General features: G+C 64.9%; 2 protein-coding genes across 3 annotated transcripts; one reads left to right on the forward strand and one right to left on the reverse strand.

Moving 5' to 3' along the window:
- Positions 1-891: 891 nt before the first annotated feature.
- LOC136002993 (C-type Lectin CRL-like) lies at positions 892-7058 on the reverse strand. Its single transcript, XM_065658250.1, has 7 exons — positions 7048-7058; positions 3478-3513; positions 2809-2882; positions 1820-1950; positions 1440-1577; positions 1188-1302; positions 892-959 (listed from the first exon to the last, which is right to left on the reverse strand). The coding sequence occupies exons 1-7, from the start codon at positions 7056-7058 to the stop codon at positions 892-894; spliced, it is 573 nt and encodes a 190-aa protein (XP_065514322.1).
- A 4733-nt stretch (positions 7059-11791) lies between these two features.
- CIMAP1B (ciliary microtubule associated protein 1B) lies at positions 11792-13848 on the forward strand. Of its 2 annotated transcripts, XM_065658485.1 has the most exons (6): positions 11792-11900; positions 12004-12207; positions 12295-12396; positions 12841-12962; positions 13530-13670; positions 13771-13848. In XM_065658485.1, the coding sequence occupies exons 1-6, from the start codon at positions 11792-11794 to the stop codon at positions 13846-13848; spliced, it is 756 nt and encodes a 251-aa protein (XP_065514557.1). The 2 variants fall into 2 exon arrangements, with proteins under 2 accessions (XP_065514557.1, XP_065514558.1); XM_065658486.1 differs by lacking the exon at positions 12004-12207.
- The last annotated feature ends 226 nt before the right edge of the window (positions 13849-14074 follow it).

The following is a 14074-nucleotide window of genomic DNA, read 5'->3' on the forward strand; positions in this document are numbered from 1 at the left end:
CGCGCTGCCCACCCTGCACAAACCCCCACCAGGGGACACCCCCGGGGGACGGGACCCAGCAGCACCGGGTGTCCCCGAGCTCCCCGCCGGCCTGGCCCGGGGAAGGGGACGAAGAGGGACGGGGCACAGCTGAGGGCAGGGACCCCCCCGGCCCTTCGCCCCACAGACCGGGGGGGTCAGTGCCGCCCCCATGCGGGAACAGTGTGGGGAACAGGAGGGCACTGCAGGGTGACAGCAGGTGCAGTCCCGGGGGTGCAAACCCGCAGCATGGACCCCGATGTCCCCAGCCACCCTCCCGCACTGGTGTTATACCGGTTTTTCTCCATTTTATGGTCAAAATAAATAAGGCCGGGATGGTTCCATCACTACCATTGACAGGGAGAGGGGACAGGTGCTGGCACCGTGGGGCCCAGGGTGTCCCCAGGGCAGTGGGTGTCCCCAGGGCAGGAGTGTCCCAAAGGGAGGAAATGTCCCCAAGGCAGGAGGTGTCCTCAGGACAGTGGGTGTCCCCAAGGCAGGAAGTGTCCCCAAGGCAGGAGATGTCCCCAGGGCAGGACGTGTCCTCCTCTCAGGACATGTCCCCACAGCAGCAGGTGTCCCCAGAGCAGTGGGAGTCCCCAAGGCAGGAGGTGTCCCCAGGGCAGGACGTGTCCATCCCCTGACCGTGGGGCTGGACACCGGCCGTGTGGGGCACAGGTGGCTTTGGCAGTGGCACTGCCCATGCCCACGTGTGGGGGGAGCAGACGGGTGCGGGTGGGTGCCAGGTGCTCAAGCCAACGTTTATTCCTGCCAGGTGTGTGGGGGCTGGTGGGGACAAACCGGGGGGCCCCGCAGGGTGACGGGCAGGGAGGGGCGCAGGGACACCCCCGGTGCCGGGGGTCCAGCGCCCCCTCAGAGCTCGTGCTGGCACAGGAAGGGGAACTTGACATTGCACGGGTAGTCATGCCAGAGTTTGAAACCTGGAGGTGGGATAGTGAGTCACCCTGAGCCCTGTCACCCCCTGACACTGCCCTTGTACCTCCGTCACCCTCCCATCACCCCCAACTCCATCACCCCTCTTATCTCCATTGAACTCCCCATACATCACCCCCACCTCCATCACTTCCCATTTACCACCGGACACCCCAACTCTCCCGCAGCAGCGGGGTTGCTGGGGGTGGCCCCCGCTCCCCCCAGCCCTGGCTCACCCGAGAAGACGTCCAGCACCACGCAGTCCTCCTTGTCCCACTGGTTGTCGGGCTGTCCCGGCGCCCAGTTGGTGTAGTCAATGACGGAGTCATCCGACCACTTCCAGCCGCGGCTCTGCGGGACGGGGGTGGCCGGGGTGGGGTCAGGGGGTGCCCAGGGATGGGGTCAGTCAGCACCCGGGGGGGTCAGGGGGTGCCCGGGACAGTGCCCAGGGCAGCCCCCAGGCAGAGGTGCATCCCCCCGACACTCACGTGCTCCTTGTCGTACAGCCCGACCCAGGTGTTGTCCTTGTCCCTCTGGCTGGAGACGTAGCGGGCGAGGACCCTGGTGGCCCCCGCGCTGTGGAGGGAGGCCAGCCGCCCCTTGGGGCCGTACCGCCTGCATTCCTCCTGGCGGGGTACGGGGGGTCAGCACCCAGCACCTGCGCCCACCCCGGCACCGGGTGCTGGGCACCCCCGCACAGACCACCCGGCAGTGGGGGGAGCGCAGCAGAGCCCCCCCAGACAGAGCAGAGCCCCCCCAGGCTGCAGCCCCTGCGCGGGGTCCTGCTCCTGGCCGGGGTGTTGTCCCTGGTCCTCACGCGCCGTGCCCTCTGGGGACCCCCCCGGTGACCCCCAGTGCCAGCACCCACCTCGGCCTCAGCCCAGGTCCTCCTCTGGACAAAGTACCCGTAGCAGTAGCCCCGGTGGTACAGCCAGTTGAGGGGGCAGCTGGCGGCCCCCTTCCGTGTGGGGACAGAGCTGGGGCGGGCAGCCAGGGCACCTTCCAGACACGGGCAGAGCTGTCACTGTGTCACCGTCCCACGGGAGGGGACACCCACCACCAACCCACAGCCCATGCTCCCCGTCATGGGGGGAGCCTGGCTGTCTGCTGGGGGTGTGGGGCCAGTGGGCATCGGCCCCCCAGCACCCACCTGGCACCAGCCACATCCCGGGGAACCCCAGCAGGGGCATCCCCACCCAGGGGGACCCCACCCAGTGGAACTCCCACCCATGGGCACCCCCACCCAGGGGGTTCCCCACCCAGAGGGACCCCCAACAATGGCCCCCCCAGGCTCTGCCATGCCCTGGGCAGGGTGCGGGGCGGGACACAGACAGGTCTGGGCATGGGGGGGCTGCCACGGGGTGGGGAGTGGGAGTGAGGGGTCAAGAAGATCAAGATCGGGGATCAGGGGTTGGGGATCAGGGATTGGGAATCGGGAATCAGGGATCAGGGATTGAGGATCAGGGGTCGGGGATCAGGGATCAGGAGCTGGGGATCAGGGGTTTGGGATCAGTGACTGGGGATGGAGGACTCGGGATCAGGGATTGGGGGTCAGGGATTGAGGATCAGGGGTCTGGGATCAGGGATTGAGGATCAGGGGTCTGGGATCAGGGACCAGGGGTCGGGGATCAGAAATTGGTGATCAGGGGTTTGGGACCAGGGATTGGGGATCGGGGATCAGGGTCTGGGGCGGAGGCAGCAGGGTCAGGGCTGGGGCTGTGCTGGGCTGAGCGTTGCTGCCTGGGGTGGGGATTGTCCCCCTGTCCTGGGGCAGGGATTGTCCCCCTGTCCTGGGGCGGGGGTTGTCCCCCTGTCCTGAGGCGGGGATTGTCCCCCTGTCCCCAGGCAGGGACTCACCTGCCAGCCCGGCAGCGAGGAGCAGGCAGCCCAGCAGGAGTGGGGACGGCGGGGACCCCCCGGTCATCCTGCTGCTGTGGGAGAGAGGGGGACACGGACTGAGCGGGGAGCGGGGAGGGGCACCCGCAGCACTGACTGCTCAGGGGGGGCCCTGCCCGCTGGGAAACGGGGACATGGGGGCCCTTGCACCATCTGCCCCCCAGGGATGGAGGGCAGGGAGTCCACAGCTCCATACTGGGATGGAGGGCAGGGGGTGCCCAGCTCCATACTGGGATGGAGGGCAGGGGATACCCAGCTCCATACTGGGATGGAGAGCAGGGGATACCCAGCTCCATACTGGGATGGAGGGCAGGGGATACCCAGCTCCATACTGGGATGGAGGGCAGGGGATACCCAGCTCCATACTGGGATGGAGGGCAGGGGGTGCCCAGCTCCATACTGGGATGGAGAGCAGGGGATACCCAGCTCCATACTGGGATGGAGAGCAGGGGATACCCAGCTCCATACTGGGATGGAGAGCAGGGGATACCCAGCTCCATACTGGGATGGAGGGCAGGGAGTCCACAGCTCCATACTGGGATGGAGAGCAGGGGATACCCAGCTCCATACTGGGATGGAGGGCAGGGTTTGCCCAGGTTCATACTGGGACGGGGGGCAGGGGCCGCTCACCAGCCGGCTCCCAGACGCAGGGTGGCTGACAAGTCTCTGGATGAGTGACCCACGTCCCAGGGGTGTCCCCAGGTCAGTCTGTCTGTCGGGCGAGGGCTGTGCTGGCGGGAGCTCCTCAGGTCGGGCACCCGCTCCTTTTATGTCTGTGACATGGGACAGGGCATGGGCACAACCCGGCCACTTCTGCTTTCCTGGGGGGGATCTTTATCACAACTTCTCTGCCCTGCCCAGAACGAGGGCTCCCAGTGCTCCCAGTGAGACCAGCACGGCTTCCTGGCTGCTCCCACACCGCCACTCAGCCCACGGACACCGCTGGGGCAGCAACATCCCTGGGGACACCAGCTGTGAACTGCAGCATGGGCAGGCAGGACCAGTGAAATTGCAGGATCTTTGGTGATTCATGATGCTCACCTCCCGTGCCAGAGGCCAGAGCTCCAGACTGTCACAACTGTCATCACTTGCAGCTGGGGACTTGTTACCGGATGTCCCCAAGGTGTCCAGGTGGCATTGGTGCAGGGGGTTCCTTGGGGCTGGCGTGCGAACTGGATATATATATGTATATATAAATAGAATAATATAATGTAACACGATGTAATATTGATATAATGATACGTAATGATTATTTTTATATATGCATTACAGACATATTAAAAAAATAATAATTATAAGAGAAAAAGGCGATTAGGGGAGTTTCCCCCCAAACCCATCTTCGCTCTGGTGCTCCCACTGCCCGTGATGGTGACAGACACAGCCAGGACCATGAGCGAGGTGGGACCGGGACGCGTTGCGTAGCAGCCTGTATATGCTGTGTCTGAACTCAGGTATGTTGTGTAGGAGCCCATGGATATTGGACATTAGCCCATCCGTGTTGTGTAGGAGACCGCGTATGTTGTGTAGAGGCCTGTACGTGTTGTGTAAGAGCCCATACACATTGTGTAGGTGCCCATATATGTCATGTAGGAGCCTGTATATGTTGCGTGAGTACCTGTGTATGTTGTGTAGGAGCCCGTGTATGCTGAACAGCAGCCCATAGGTGTTGTGTAGGAGTCCATACATGTTGTGGAGGAGACTGTATGTGTTGCACAGGGGCCCATCTATCTTCTGTAGGTGCCCATCTGTGTTGCACGGGAGCCCATCTATGTCATGTAGCTGCCTGTATACGTTGTGTAGGTGCCTGTACATGTTGTGTAGTTGCCTGTATAGGTTGTGTAGGTGTCTGTAAACATTGTGTAGGTGCCTGTACAGGTTGTGCAGGGGCTCATGGGGCAGCCAGCACTCTGCTCCCTCTGCCTCTCATGTTTGGGGTGCTGTGGGGGCAGCTGCAGTCACCCCGACACCCCCATCGCCCCCACGGACACCCCATCCCTGCTCCAACAGCCGGCCCACAGCAGCGTGGCCGGGGGAGCAAGGGCCCATCACCATAACCAAAAACGGGGTCCGCCACCCCGACTCCAAAACCGGGTCCCCTCCGCCCCAACGCCCAGTGCTTTTATCAGCCCCATCATCTCCCCCTTTCACAAGCCCAGGGCTGGTTCTGACCATTGTGGTTGTCGGGTCTTGACACAACTGAGCCCCAAAGACGGCTGCTCAACCCCCCCGCCCTTGGGTCCCCCCACATCTCTGGGTCCCCCCCGCACCCCTGGGTCCCATTCTCCCCTGCAGTGCTGGGCCAGCTCTGGGTCCTCAGCACAGGACACACATGGACCTGCTGGAGAGGGGCCAGAGCAGCCCCAGCAATGACCCGAGGCTGGAACAGCTCTGCTGGGAGGACAGGCTGGGAGAGCTGGGTGCTCAGCTGGAGAAGAGAAGCTCTGGGGAGACCTTAGTGCGGCCTTTCTGGACTTAAAAGGGGCCAAGAAGAAAGATGGGGACAGACTTTTGAGCAGGGCCTGTTGTGATAGGACAAGGGGTGATGGTTTTAAACTAAAGGAGGGAGATTCAGGCCGGACATGAGGAAGAAATTGTTGGCCCTGCAGGCGGTGAGAGCCTGGCCCAGGTTCCCAGAGAGGTGGTGGCTGAACCATCCCTGGAGACATCCCAGGCCAGGCTGGACGGGGCTCTGAGCAACCTGAGCTGGTGCAGATGTCCCTGCTCATGGCAGGGGGGGCACTGGGTGAACTTCAAAGTCCCTTCAACCCAAACCATCCTGTAATTCTATGATCCCACCTCTGCCCCTCCCGTCCATCACCACTTCCAGTGACCCCATTCCCATCCCCAGGTGTTTTCCATCCCTTGTTCCCCTGCCACCTCTGTATAGTGCCCCCCCCCGCCAAGCATCCCCTGTACGTGCAGAGTCCCCCCCAACACTGGTCAACGTCATGCTCGGGGGGTCACCGGCTGCTGCCGCGGCCGTTACCAACTTCTGCTTTCCCTGAGCGACTGTTCCTTGTCAGCGGTTCTGCTGCTCTTATCAAAACTGCCGCTGCCTCCTGATAAGGATTGATCCTTCCCTGACAGTATGTTTCCATTACACCCAACTCGCCCTTCGGCTGCTCCAGCAGCGCCAAAGGTGGCTGTCAAACCCCACAGTGGCTGCCAAACCCCGCACCTGGATGCAGAGCCCAGCACCTGGGTGCTGAGCTCCATGGTCTGGTGATGGACATCATGGCTGGGTGCTGCACCCCACAGCTGGGTGCTGCACCCCCCAGATGAGCACCAAGCCCCATGGTCCAGTGATGGACACCAGGGCTGGGTGCCAAGCCCCATGGCCAGGTGCCGAGGCCCATGACCAGGTGCCAAGCTCCGCGGTCGCGTGCCAAGGGACACAACCACGTGCCAAACCCGGTGTCTGGTGTCTGAGCCCTGCAGCTGCCGTACCAAAGCCCCCGACTGGCTGCTGAACCCCCTGCCCAGGCGCTGGACCCCCCAGGCGGCTGCGCTGGTGCTGTCCCCGCTGTGCCGGCCGCCGTCCCCGCTGTGCCAGCCGCCTTGGCGTGGGGCCCACGGCCGGTTTGATGCCACAGGCGTTTGAGGTCGGGGTGTGACTGGCTGCGGGGCCACTGGCACGGGATGGCACTGCGGGTTGTGGCCTCGGTGCCACGGAGCTGGAGGAGCCCCCAGCCCCATTGCCCGGGTGAGGGGCTGGGGCTGCAGACGGGCTCACACCCCCTGACACCACCCCCAGCTGCAGAGCATCCCCTGCCCAGTATGGAGCTGGGCATCCCCTGCCCCCTGTCCCAGTATGGAGCTGGACACCCCCTGCCCTCCATCCCAGTATGGAGCTGGGCACCCCCTGCCCCCTGTCCCAGTATGGAGCTGGGCATCCCCTGCCCTCCGTCCCAGTATGGAGCTGGGCATCCCCTGCCCTCCGTCCCAGTATGGAGCTGGGCATCCCCTGCCCTCCAACCCAGTATGGAGCTGGGCATCCCCTGCCCTCCATCCCAGTATGGAGCTGGGCATCCCCTGCCCTCCATCCCAGTATGGAGCTGGGCATCCCCTGCCCTTCATCCCAGTATGGAGCTGGGCACCCCCTGCCCTCCATCCCAGTATGGAGCTGGGCACCCCCTCCCCCTGTCCCAGTATGGAGCTGGGCATCCCCTGCCCTCCATCCCAGTATGGAGCTGGGCATACCTGCGCCCCATCCCGATGTGTGAGGGACCCCGACAAGCCCTGTTTCCCAGCAGGAGAGGCCCCCCCAGCACCCCTGTCACTGGGTGCTGTCTCTGCTCAGGTGCCAGCGCGGGGCGAGGGGACACGTGGCAGCGATGGTGTCAGGGCCATATGGGTCCACAGACAAAAGCCAGACGCACGGGGCCGGGGAAGCTCTTTTCATCTTGTCCCCGCCCGTCCTCGGCTCCGTCACCGGCAGCCGAGCGCAGCCGCCCCTTCGTGGGGTGATGACGAGCAAAGCCGGGGTGTCCCTGCCGCGGTGCCCCATCAAAGGAGCAGCGGGGACACGGGCCACTGAGCCGCCTGCGTCCATGGGCCCCGGCTGCGTCAGCCCCGTTTGCTGTGGGGCAAGGATGACATTTCATTCACGGGTTCACGGGTGCCTCCCCCCACCCTCCCCACCTGCGCAGATTAAACCCCCCCGGGGCTGCAGCCCAGCTCCCGAGGGGCTGAGCCAGTGCCCGGGTCGTGCTGAGCTCCCGCCGGGATGCAGGTGAGTCCCTGCAACCCCAGCATGGGGGGCTGCACCCCCACATCGGGGTGTCCTGGCTGCAGGGCATCCCCTGCCCCAGCCTGCAGTCACGGCAGCCCAGGAGCCCAGAGCCCTGCACCCCTGTCACCTGCACCCTGCACCCCTGCCACCTGCACTCTGCACCCCTGAACCCCTGCACTCTGCACCCTGCACCTCTGCACCCTGCACCCTGAACCCTGCACCCCTGTGCCCTGCACCCCTGAACTCTGCACCCCTGCGCCCTGAACCCCTGCACCCCTGCGCCCTGCACCCCTGCACCCTTCACCTCTGCGCCCTGCACCCCTGCCAGCTGCACCCTGCACCCTGAACCCCTGCACCCTGGACCCCTGCACCTTGCACCCCTGCACCCTGCACCCCTGCACCCTGCACCCTGGGCCTCTGCACCCTGCACCCTGCACTCTGCACCCCTGTGCCCTGTCCCCTGCATCCTGCGCCCTGCACCCCTGCACCCTGCACTCCTGCACCCTGCACCCCTGTGCGCTGCACCCTGCCCCCTGCACCCCTGCACCCTGCACCCCTGCACCCTGCACCCCTGTGCCCCTGCCTGCTGCACCCCACTCCCTGCACTCCTGCACTCCAGCACCAGTACACTGCACATTATGCACCCTGCACCCAACAGCCTGCATTCTGCACCCCAGCATCCCTGTAACCCTGCATCTGCACACGCTGCACCCCTACATCCTGCACCCCACATCCTACACACGGAGAGGTGCACACACACACGTGCACACACACGGTCGTGCACAGGCACACACGGACAGGTGCACACGCACACACGGACAGGTGCACACACACACGGCCGTGCACAGACACACACGGACAGGTACACAAGCACACGTGTGCTGTGCAGGAACAAACACTCCCCCATCTCCTCCGTGCACACGTGTGTGCGCACACACACATGCACAGCACACACATAAGCACATGCACACATACACACCACGTGCACACAGATGTCCCTTGCACACACACAGTGCGTGTGCCCGGGCCGCTCTCCTGGGGGGTCCCAGGGGCTCTTTCCCCTCCAGATATCACAACGTGGTGCAGTAACGCCTGTGCCTACAGGAAACCCTTTGTGTGCAAGTCCAGCGCCCAGAGCCAAGCAGAGGTCCCCATGCCAGCCTCACTGCCCCTGTCACCTCCTCTGCCACCTCCCCTGCCACTGCCTGTGCCACCATCCCTGCCACCATCCCTGTCACCTCCCTTGTCACCATCTCTGCCACCTCCCCTTTCACCGTCCCTGTCACCATAAAGAGAACCACAAAGGGAAGTGGCCATGCTGTGTGAGACGAATATAACGTATTGGGTAGATATATAAAGTATTGGACAGTGAGAAGGATAAAAAATGAAAGCCATGAAGTATTTCTCAAGGCCTCACATTAGAGATGAAACTTCTTCTTCAGAAGCACCCGCGCTGCTCACCTGCCGTTGAGCACAAACCACGCTGCGCTTCTCAAGCAACTGTTGCTTAGTTCACATGGAAATGTGAAAGCAGCGAGGGCACTTGCAGAAAGGAAAATAGAAGTTGTCTTAACTCCTTGTTCTGTATTGAACAAGGGTTTCAAACACCTGGATTGGGGCTTTAGGCAGCTGGAAGGATATGAGTTTACAGCTAATAAACTTGCCTTTCTAAGTGCTTTTTCAAAATATAATACAGAACAAAACATCAATATAGAAATACTATTGTGAGTATTTTTGTAATGCTTTATATTTGTAAAGAAGGTGACGATAACAGAACAAACAGGGTTATCAATTCTGGAACAAACAGGGCTACTAGTTTTGGGGTTTAACCATCCTTAACAGTTTTACTAAACCAGCCTGTGATTCTTCAGTCCATCATCCAGTGCGCCTGGGGCCCAGCTGCCGGATCGGGACCCCACACACCCAGCGCCGTGGGGCTGGGAAGGGGGATCCCACCGGGGAGCCCACCAGGGTCACCCGGCCACCAACTGCCACAGGGTGTGGGGACGGGGACAGGGACGGGGACAGGGACGGGGACAGGGATGGGGACAGCACAGGGACCATGTCTGGGCAGCCCAGGGCAGGGAAACACTCTGCCCGAGGCAGAGCTGGGCTGGCAGAGCCCCACAGCTCACCCCACAGACCCGCAGCCCCCACAGACCCCCACAGCTCACCCCACAGACCCTGCAGCCCCCACAGACCCCCACAGCTCACCCCACAGACCCCGCAGATCCCCACAGCTCACCCCACAGACCCCACAGGCCCCACGGATCCCCATGGACCCCTATAGCCCCCACAGGCCCCCATAACTCCCATGGATCCCCCAGAGCTCCCACAGATTCCCCATAGCTCCCACAGGACCCTCACAGCCCCCACCAACCCCTATAGACCCCATGGACCCCCCATAGCCCCCACAATACCTCCATAGCCCCCATGAATCCCCATAGCCCCCATGGACCCCCGTAGCCCCAACAGACCCTCACAGCCTCCCCCAGCACCCACAGGACACTCACGGCCTCTGGGACACCCCCATCACCCCTGTGGGGCTTCTGTGGTCCCAGAGGGACCCCAGGGCCCATGTGGGACCCCTGTGATCCCCAAGGGTCCCCCATGGCCTTAGGGAGACCATGTCACCTGTGTGGGACCCCCATGAACCCAAGAGGGTCCCCATGGTCCCTGTGGGATCCCCCACAGCTCTTGTGGAACCCCAGTGGCTCCTCTAGGGCCCCTATGGCCCCCGTGGGACCCCCATGGCCTCTCGTCAGCCCCACTGACCCCCATGGATCCCCCATGGCCCCCAGCCAGCCCCACTGACCCCCACGGATCCCCCATGGCCCCCAGCCAGCCCCACTGACCCCCACGGATCCCCCATGGCCCCCAGCCAGCCCCACTGACCCCCATGGATCCCCCATGGTCCCCAGCCAGCCCCACTGACCCCCTATGGCCCCGTGGGACCCCTGTGCCCCAAGGACCAGCCTCTCCCAGGGATGACTCCTGCAGTGGGGCAGCCCCACGGCTGTGACTGCCTGCAGCCCCTGTGCGCCCATGACCTGCCTGTGTGTCCCTGTCCCCGTCCTCATGTCCCCATGTCCCCGTGTCCCGGTGTCCCTGTGTCCCCATCCCAGGCTGCCCAGTGCCGTTTGTTGTGCAGGTGCCATAGTAACTGGGGGAGGAGAACCCGGCTGGAGCGCGGCACCGCTCGGGGTAAGGGGCCCCCGCAGCCCCCTGGGGCTGGGGGTGCATCCCTGGGGTGCTGGGGGCGGTATATACATGGTCCCAGGGGCTGTACATGTGGGGTGCTGGGGGCTGTATATATGGGGTATTGGGGGCTGGATACATGAGGTCCAAGGGGCCATATATATGGCATATTGGGGGCTGTATATATGGGGCGCTGGGGTGCATCCATGGGGTGCTGGGGCTGCATATTTGGGGTGCTGGGGGGGAGTTCACCCCTGGGTGCCAGGGGCTGCATTCCTGGGGTACTGGAGGCTGTGTATATGGGGTGCTGGGGCTGCATCCGTGGGGTGCCAGGAGCTGTATATATGGGGTGCCAGGAGCTGTATATATGGGGTGCCAGAGGCTGTGTATATGGGGTACCAGGGCCTGTATATACAGGGTGCTGGGGGCTGTATATATGGGGTGCCAGAGGCTTCACCCCTGGGGTGCTGGGGCTGCATCCTTGGGGTGCTGAGGGCTGTATATGTGGGGTGCTGGGGCTGCATCCCCAGTGTCTCAGCAGCTGCATCCCTTGGGGTGCTGGAGGTTGTTTCCTTGGGGAACAGGGGCTGTATCTATGGGGTGCTTGGGGCTGTATCTATGGGGTGCTGGGCTTTGCATCCTTGGGGTGCTGGGGCTACATCCCTGGTGTCTCAGCAGCTGCACCCCGGGGTACCGGGGTTTCTTCCCTGGGGTGTTGGAGCCTTCACCAAAGGGCTGTTGCGGTTCACCCATGGGATGCTGGGGTGCACCTGGGTGCAGGGGATCCCCCCGGATGTCACAGCTCTCATCCTCGGGATGCCGAGCAGGGGTTGCTGGGCTGCGGGGGTGCAGAGCCCCGGAGCCCCCCGGCCATTGTGACGCGGGTGCCGCTGGGCTGCCAGAGCTGCCGGCAGTGCCCGTGGACCGTTCCGGACCCCGTCTCGTCCTGGGGTGGGGGCTCGGGGCTCAGGCTCTGGGGCTGAGGGGCCGCGCTTGCTCTCCGCAGGGGCCACCATGTCGAACGACGGCTGGGTGGGCAGCTGGAGGCCCCACCGCCCACGGGGGCCCATCGCCGCTCTCTTCAAAGGCCCTGGGCCCAAGTATGGGCTCCCCACCAACGTCGGTGAGTCGGGGCCGCGGGGGGCCAGGGGGGGCGTGGTGCCGGCGGTGTGCTGGGGGACAGGGACCGGGGGTCCCGCAGCCCACCGAGCCCCCTGCCCGCCCAGGCTACCGTCTGCACGACCCTTCCCGCTGGCGCGCCCCCGCCTACAGCTTCGGGGTGCGCATGGAGGGGCGGCTGCACGAGCGCTCCCCCGGCCCCGTGTACGGGCTGGCCAGCGGGGTCACCATCCGGGGCAAGGACGGGATCCCCGCTTACTCCATCTACAGCCGTCCCCGCGACCTGCAGCCCATGAACACCCCCGGGCCAGGTGAGGGGGGCCAGGAGCCCTGGGGTGGGTGGCAGGGCTGGGGACCCCCCAGCCGTGCCCGTGCCGAGCCCCCCGCTCTCCCCCCAGCCCGCTACACCCCAGAGAAGGCCAACGCGTTGGCTTTTCCCTCGGCACCCGAGTACTCTCTGGCCTCCCGCACCCGGCAGCTCAGCAGCCAACAGACCCCAGGTAGGAGAGATGGGGGCCGGAGTGGGCCCCCCAGCGTTATCCCTGGGCTGGGACCCCCAATGTCCCCCCTGGGCCGGGCTGGGATGCCCATCATGACCCCCCCATCATCCTTGGGCTGGGACCCCCAGCATCCTCCCTGGGATGGGACCCCCAACATCCCCCCCGGGATGGGTTGGGTCCCCCAGCATCCCGCCTCGGCTGGGTTGGGCTCCCCAACATCCCCCCTGGGCAGGGACCTCCATCTTGAGCCCCCCATCATCCCTGGGCTGAGCCCCCAATTATTCCCATGCTGAGCCCCCCATCATCCCTGGGCTGAGCCCCCAATTTTCCCCATGCTGAGCCCCGAATCATCCCTGGGCTGAGCCCTCCCTCCCCACCTCTCCAAGGGGGGTCTCCCCCTGCCCCCCAGCCCCCGGCAGAGCACCCTGCACCCCATTTCCCCAGGCCCCGCTGCCTACCGGCTGCCCCCCATGCTGGGGCCCCGCGTGGTGAACAAGAGCTCAGCCCCCAACTACTCCATGCCGGGGCGCAGCACCCACGGTGCCTTCTACGAGGATCTGTGCAAGGTGAGGTGGGGCTGGGGGGCTGAATGTTGGGGGGCTGGGGTGCCAGGGGGCTGGGGTGTTAGGGGTCGGGGGGGTCAGGGGTCTGGGGTGTCAGGGGTCTGAGGGGTCAGGGGTCTGAGGGGTCAGGGGGATGGGGTGCTGGGATCAGAGGGTCTGGGGTGGCGGGGGACTGGGGTGTCAAAGATCTGGGGTGCCAGGAGGCCGAGGGTCTGGGTGCTGAGAGTCTGAGGTGCCAGGAGTCTGGGGTGCTGGGCTGCCAGGGGAACAGGGGTCTGGGGTGCTGGGGACTTGGGGTGCCAAGGAGCTGGGGAGCTGGGGTACCAGGGGTCTGGGGTGCTGGGGGGCCAGGGGTGCTGCGGGGCTGGGGGGTCTGGTTGCCGGGAGGCTGGGAAACTGAGGGGCTGGGGTGGTGTGGGGCTGTGGGGTCTGGATGCCAGGGGCCTGGGTGCCAGGGGTCTGCGGTGCCGGGGGTCTGGGAAACCGGGGGTTCTGGGTGCTGGGGGTCTGTGGTGCGTGGGGCTGGGGGTCTGTGTGCCGGGGACACGACCCCACAGGCTGTGCCCGCAGACGCCGGGGCCCTGCGGGTACCGCGTGGTGAGCGCCGACGTGTACAAGAACCGGGCCCCGCACTACTCCATGCTGGCACGCAACTCGCTCCCCGGGGACAACACCCAAAAACCTGGCCCTGGCGCCTACAACCCCGAGCAGGTGGGGGCACCGGGGGTCCCGCCGGCGCGGGCAGGGCCGGGGTGCGGGCAGGGGGGGCCGGGACACCCCCGGCGTCACCGTGTGTCCCCCCGCACCGCAGCGCCGGCCGGAGGGGCTGACGTTCGGGATCCGGCACTCGGACTACGTGGCTCCGCTCATCGTGGATGTGCCCGAGTAGGGGCCGCGGGGCCGCAGTGGGGCCGTGGTGATGGGAACAACCCCAAACACCGATGGATGCACCAGCCCGTGGCTCTGCCCGTGTCTCGCCGTGTCCCAGCTGGGGTTGTCCCCGCTCTGCACCGGCCCCCCCGAGCTGCCCCTTTCCCAGCCCGTGTCCTGCTGTTTCGGGGGGGACTCTGGAGGGGCCATGGAGGGGAAAGGGGGGCTGAGCGCTGGCCCCACAG

This window comes from Caloenas nicobarica, chromosome 1 (genome assembly GCF_036013445.1).
Source record: "Caloenas nicobarica isolate bCalNic1 chromosome 1, bCalNic1.hap1, whole genome shotgun sequence".
Lineage (NCBI taxonomy): Eukaryota > Metazoa > Chordata > Aves > Columbiformes > Columbidae > Caloenas > Caloenas nicobarica.

Excerpts from the sequence above, each read along its gene's own strand:
- LOC136002993 (XM_065658250.1), bottom strand. Across the intron at positions 1,951-2,808 it reads CCTCGCTGCCGGGCTGGCAG|GTGCCCTGGCTGCCCGCCCC; the intron begins GTGAGTCCCTGC and ends CGTGTCTGGAAG. Across the intron at positions 960-1,187 it reads GGTGCTGGACGTCTTCTCGG|GTTTCAAACTCTGGCATGAC; the intron begins GTGAGCCAGGGC and ends TCCCACCTCCAG.
- CIMAP1B (XM_065658485.1), top strand. The coding sequence starts at position 11,792 with ATGTCGAACGACGGCTGGGTGGGCAGCTGGAGGCCCCACCGCCCACGG. Across the intron at positions 12,208-12,294 it reads CATGAACACCCCCGGGCCAG|CCCGCTACACCCCAGAGAAG; the intron begins GTGAGGGGGGCC and ends CTCTCCCCCCAG. Across the intron at positions 12,397-12,840 it reads CAGCAGCCAACAGACCCCAG|GCCCCGCTGCCTACCGGCTG; the intron begins GTAGGAGAGATG and ends CCATTTCCCCAG.